We start from the raw sequence: 6287 nt of genomic DNA, 5'->3' as shown, positions 1-6287 counted from the left end.
AACAAATGTCAGGACGTGTACACATCATAACATACATTAAGCTTCCAACAGCATTTGCATAGGGAACACGGGCCATATTTCATTCTCTTCCGGAGTCTTAGGACCCATATCAAGGCTTAGGCTCTCGCCTTTCGCAACAGGAGTGTCAATGGGTTTGTAGCTCTGCATCTGGAATCACTGTAGGATAGTCTTAATGTAAGTCTCTTGAGACAAACCAAGAAGTCTGCTAGAGCAATCCCTAAGGATCTTAACACCAAGCACATAGCTCGCTTCACCCATGTCTTTCATCTCAAATGTAGAGAGCAACCACCTTTTAGTGGCGACAATCATCTCCTTGTCATTTCCAGCCAATAATATGTCATCTACATATAATGACAATATCACAAAAATGTCCTTGGACCGCTTAACATACACACAGTGATCTTCATCGATCATCGTAAACCCATTAGAAACAATGGCTAGATGAAATCTTAGATTCCACTGTTTGGATGATTGCTTTAAGCCATAAATAAATCGTTGAAGCTTGCAAACATTGCGCTCCTAACCTACTACCACAAAGCCTTCTGTTGATCCATATAGATCTCTTCATCCAATTCTCCATTGAGAAATGCAGTCTTAACGTCCATCTGATATAGCTCTAAGTCCAATTAAGCTACTATGGCCAGAATTAGGCGAATAGAGGCAAACCTTACAACTGGTGAAAACGTTTCCTCATAGTCCACACCCTCTCGTTGGGTGTAACCTTTCGCAACTAGGCGAGCCTTATACCTTTCTACGGAACCATCCGCTTTGCGCTTGATTTTGAGAACCCATTTGTTTCCAATAGTCTTGCGCTCTGGCGACAAATCAACCAAGTCCCCAGACATGATTTTTCTTCATAGACTCTATTTCTTCATCCATTGCAGTACTCCATTCTTTACTAGCAGGGGATGAGAGAGCCTCTTTGAGATTCTTAGGCTCCATCTCATCACTCGGAGCAATCATGAATGCTTCCTCTTCAATCTCAAAACGACGACGGGGTATAGCTCCACGTTTGCTTCTATGTAGTTAAGAATCCTGAGAATCCTCATCCATTGGATCTAATCCATAGGCAGGTGTAACATGCTCGGGGGTTACCCGCGCGTGTTAAACAGTTCGGACTCTCAAGATCTCTTTGATCTAGTCTCACGAGTGCAATGTGAAACGTAGACAAGAGTCTAGACTTGACAACTTTTAGAAAATTCATTTTATTGTAAAACTTTTGTCATAAATGGACTGCGTCATCAGATCTCAGAGTCATCACTTAATATTTTAGGAAATTAGGAAACTCATGACTCATGCCAAGGCCACTGTTCGTCGTAACCGAAGATGCTTGGCTCGGAACCTTAGGTATGAGAGGGAAAGGTCAATAATGAGCACCCCCACTCACCCGATCAAAAATCAGCCTCTACTAAACCATGATATGACTTTTATTTTCTTTATATGTTTATGTTTTGATTATTTAATAAATCTTAAAAAAAATTACTATGTGAAGCATACAAGTATAGACTAGTTTGCTCAAATTGAAACAATTCAATTTTATGTTTGTTTGTCGAAAAGGGTTTGAATTTGCCACTTGACAAAGTGGGCTTAAAGTTTGTGAATTTGCCACTACAAAGTGGGCTTAAAACGTACATTCTTTGAATCATTCCAATTCACGTAACAAGCCTTCATCCACAGGTATTCAAACAGTTTACAAGGTAAGCAAGTAGTCACATGGTAGAATGCTAACACATAGTAAGAAAAATACACCCAAATGGGATGCTAAAACATAAAAACTCACAGAATTACCGACGTCCCTTGAACAGCTACAAAATAAAGTTAGTAAAATATGCATGCTCCTATATTTCCTAATGCAATTCACTCACGAGATACAGGTAAAGATTCGGCTTCTAAGATATGACATGTGAAACATTGCAAAACATGTGATAGCACGCATAATCACATAAGAATTGATTAAATTCATAAATGTAAATTTAGCCGAATCTAAATACATGAAACATGGTTGTAAAGTATGGATATGCATGGCAGATATATACATATGTACAGTTAGGGAAAGCGAGTAAAGAATGGGATAGGAAGAAGCGGGGTGGAGAAATTATTACAACACCTTAAATATTACAGTTCCAAGTGAGGAAGAGAGGAGAGAATAATAATAAAATAAAATAAAACCTCACAAAACACTCAAAATAAAAATAAAAGTTTTAAAACCCCCGACCAACTAGCAAGATCCATGTGTATTCAATCCAATCCAGCCCATGTACTCATCTTCAATGGAGGCCCCACCGGAAGCCTGACTCTGGAAAACTGTGATGAGCCAAAGAGAATTTGCAGATTGGCCACCCTGTATTTCATACTAGCACCACTACTTTCTTTCTTATTGAAGAATTTTTTTGATACCTCGGAAACTCCTTTTTGCCTGTTGTCACAGCTTCAATGTCAATTTTGTAAATAAGAAGCTTTCTTCTCTCTTTGCAACTAGTTTTATAGGCCACAAGTACGTGAGCTACTGCCAAACCCAACGACCACACGAACAAAGCCACCTCCACACCTCTTACATACCCTCCTCCTCTTCTATCCATTCTCGAATTCCCAAACACAAACGAAGCTTTCAACGATAGATACACCAATGAACACACCGCACACACTGAACATACCGCCGCTATTCCCAAATACGGTCCCCTCGATAGCCTCGGTCCATCACAACAACTATAAAAACACATAGTATGAGAGCTGATCTAATGAGGGAAATGAGAGGTATGTCGATGAGAGAGTATCGAAAGTCTTAATTTCTCAAATGAGATAAGATTGTTTGTAGAGAGAAAGGGGAATTAGGAGAGAGAGAGCTGTCACGCCAACTTGGAACATGAGGTCGGAACCGCCATGTGGGCAGCTCCCTCACCCCGAAGAGTTGTCGCACAGCCAAGCCACCCACCCAATTCCGTTAACCATAAACAGCAAGCAAGGCCAAGAAGAAAAATTTTGCAGATGACCAACAAAGGAGGAGCTGTTATTCATGCAGCTTTGAACATTTTTCATGGCCCCTAGCGCGAGAGCTCCGAGAGTGTAAAGAACCCAGCTCACCGGAATTGAACACAAAGAGAGAGCTTGGATGGAGTGTTGCCTCTTAGCTCCGAAGCTCTGTCCCCCTCCCCCCACGAGTTTGTATGTGTGTGCTGTGTTGCTCTCCCAACCGATAGTGAGAGAGAGAGGAGGGGTTCTATTGTGTGTGTTGCCCAGCGAGAGAGAGGTTTTGTCTGGGTTGCTGTGGAGAGTAGAGAGACCCGCAAAAAAAACAATGTGTGTGTCTATTTCTTCTATTGGACTCTTCCAAGAAATCCTTCGTCGCACTGAGGAAGCACGTGGATCTCGTCACCGTCGGCGTACTTTGCCAAGCAGATCGGGCACTCGGTTACGCTACCGAGCTTGGCATTGGTGGCAGAGAGTTGTAGGTGAGCTTCGGATCTTCTTATAATGATGATCATGGCAACCATGTTATTATCTGCAAGAGCTTCGACACCATTTACATCAACTTCCCAACCATTTTCTAGTATATGGTCGAAATATCAGATTTCAAGATTCATAAATGCTGAGGAAGCTGCATACTGTGGATATCCGTGGTTTCTAGAGAGAGAGAGATAGTGCAATGGTCAGTTGTATGTGTGTATCAGTGTGTGTGTGCATGGTATGTGTGCCGTGTGAGTGTGGACGTGTGTCTATGGAAATGTGCTGGGTGTGTATGTGTTATGTGTGTGATGTGCATGTGTGTGTTGTCTATCTGTAGCTCTGTGATAGCCGTGTGTTATCTATTTTTTTTTTTTTTTAAATGTTTGAACCTATCTCCCCTATGAATCCGGATCTTCTGTCGCCCTTTCCTGTGGCGCGTCCTGTCGCCCTCCAAAACGACGTCGTTTTGGAGGGGTTTTTTTTTTTTTTTTTTTTCTTGTTCGTCTCACTGATAAGTCTCTCTCTCTCTCTCTCTCTCTCTCTCCATACCACTACTTAGCTCTCTCAGTAGCTGGTTTTCGTCCCACAGATTCATCTATTCTCACTCCTAAAGCAATAACAAGTTTACCCAGATTCATTTTGCTTTCAAATTTTCCTTCCTGCTGATCCACCACATAGAAGGTCCATCCATGTTGCCTTTCGTTTTCTGAAAGTGTTTTTTATATTTTCTTTTTGTTAGATTGTGCGTTTCTTAAAAAAAAAAAAAAGTTGATGATGATAATTATTCTGGACATTGATTTCAACTAGGTATTGAAATTATTCTGGGTTTGATGATGATGATTATTCTGGGTTTGATGATGATGATGATCGCAGGATGATGAAATTAGTTCTTGGGTAAAAAAGAGATGAAGATTCACCAATCGTGTTCAATTGATTTTCCTTCTAAGCTCTTTGAATCGATACTCAACTCTTACAGAGTCTATGATTCTTCACCTCGTGTTTTCGACTCTCTATTCAAAACCTATGCGCATATGAAGAAGTTCAGGAATGCCACCGATGCTTATTGTCGTATGAAGGATTATGGGTTTGTCCCAAATGTTGAATCTTGCAATGCGTATTTGAGTTCTTTGATGAATTTGAATCCGGCAGATATCGCATTAGCATTTTATAAAGAAATGCAGAGATCAAGAATTTCGCCGAATGTTTATACTTTGAACATTTTTATTAGTGCTCTGTGTAAATTGGGGAAACTGGAAAAGGCTGTTGAGGTGTTTGGAGAGATGGAAAACATGGGTTGTGTTCCTATAGTTGTTTCTTATAATACATTAATTGTTGGACACTGTAACCATGGCCTTCTGAGCACTACTTTGAAGCTCAAGAATCTGATGGAGAAGAATGGGTTATGCCCAAATGATGTTACTTTCAACACACTTATTCATGGGTTCTGCAAGGAAGGGAAATTATACGAAGCGAACAAACTTTTTAGTGAGATGAAAGGGATTGATGTGTCTCCTAATACTGTAACTTACAATACATTGATAAATGGGTATAGCCAAGCAGGTAATGTTGAGATGGGTAGAAGGCTTTACGAGGAGATGTCGAGGAATGGGATTAAGAAGGATATCTTGACTTACAATGCACTGATTTTGGGACTATGCAAGGAAGGGAAGACAAAGAAAGCTGCTTAAATGGTTAAAGAACTCGATAGCAAGAAGTTAATCCCTAAGTCATTTTTGGGTTTGTTCGATGATGGTGGCTGAGAAGGAGAGGGAGGGCGGTGTTGGGTTTGTTCCGGCGTCGGAGGTGGTGGTGGAAGAAGAGATGAGGAAGTTGAAGGAGATGCAGGCTTTGAAGAGAATGGAGGCTAAGAAAAGGATGGTGGAGAAGTTGATTAAGCAGAGGGGAGCTGGGGGTTCTGATGAACCGAAGAAAACAGGGGCAAAAGGAAAAGAAAGAAGACGGAGAAAGCAAAAGAAAGGAAAAAAAAAAAAAAAAAAGCCCTCCAAAACGACGTCGTTTTGGAGGGCTACAGGAAGCGCGACAGGAAAGGGGCACCGAGGATCCGGATTCTCTCCGCTATCCCCCCCAAAACTGCCGAGAGAGCGAGCTGTGTCTTGGTCTTTTAAAACATTCTGCTGACTACCTCCCCACTACCCACGAGAGAGAGAGTCATATTTTTTAGACAGAACCTCCCCACTCACTCTTTCTTTTTTTCTCTAAAACATTCTCCACCCACCCACCCACCCCCCCATCTTCATCTTTTTTTTATATAAAACCGCCCCACTCTCTTCCTCTTCCATTGACCATCCTTCCTTTTTTTTATATACTTTCTGTTTTTTTTTTACCATTTTCTTTTTATCAAATATTAAAAATGTATTAGTTATATCAATTTATATAAACACACTGAAAAATAATGTACAAACACACAAAATTATATAAAATTATAAAATATTACAAATTAATAATATAATAAAAAAATATTTTAATTTGGCCAAAATGGGTGAAATTTGGGATTAAGGCTTCAATTTTCAATTTTCAATTTTCATTTTTCATCATTGGTGGTCAAAAGAACGTGCCCAAGTCTTAGGGCTGGTTAAAATGAGGTGTCTACAGCAGGTAGATCTCTCCCACTGTCCCTAGGAGTTTGAGGGATTATCTTCCCATTCTCTACTAGGCTACTAGATGCGCCTTCAAGTAGATCATCCATCTCATAGAGTTCTACATCTCTAGGTACCTCACATCTGCCAGCGGAATCTTCCTCTAGGAAATCCACATCTCGTGACTCAATTTCAGTCACACTTTCATCCGGATTCTCCCCAATA

General features: G+C 40.6%; 1 protein-coding gene across 1 annotated transcript; it reads left to right on the top strand.

Moving 5' to 3' along the window:
• Window positions 1-4357: 4357 nt before the first annotated feature.
• LOC145792417 (uncharacterized) lies at window positions 4358-5466 on the top strand. The gene has a single exon (XM_082873132.1). The coding sequence runs from the start codon at window positions 4371-4373 to the stop codon at window positions 5151-5153; it is 783 nt and encodes a 260-aa protein (XP_082729258.1). The 5' UTR covers window positions 4358-4370; the 3' UTR covers window positions 5154-5466.
• The last annotated feature ends 821 nt before the right edge of the window (window positions 5467-6287 follow it).

Source organism: Camellia sinensis, chromosome 6, assembly GCF_055761805.1.
Source record: "Camellia sinensis isolate YWXY chromosome 6, ASM5576180v1, whole genome shotgun sequence".
Taxonomy (NCBI): Eukaryota; Viridiplantae; Streptophyta; class Magnoliopsida; order Ericales; family Theaceae; genus Camellia; species Camellia sinensis.
This window is presented reverse-complemented; position numbering and strand designations above follow the sequence as displayed.

Excerpts from the sequence above, each read along its gene's own strand:
- LOC145792417 (XM_082873132.1), top strand. The coding sequence starts at position 4,371 with ATGAAGATTCACCAATCGTGTTCAATTGATTTTCCTTCTAAGCTCTTT.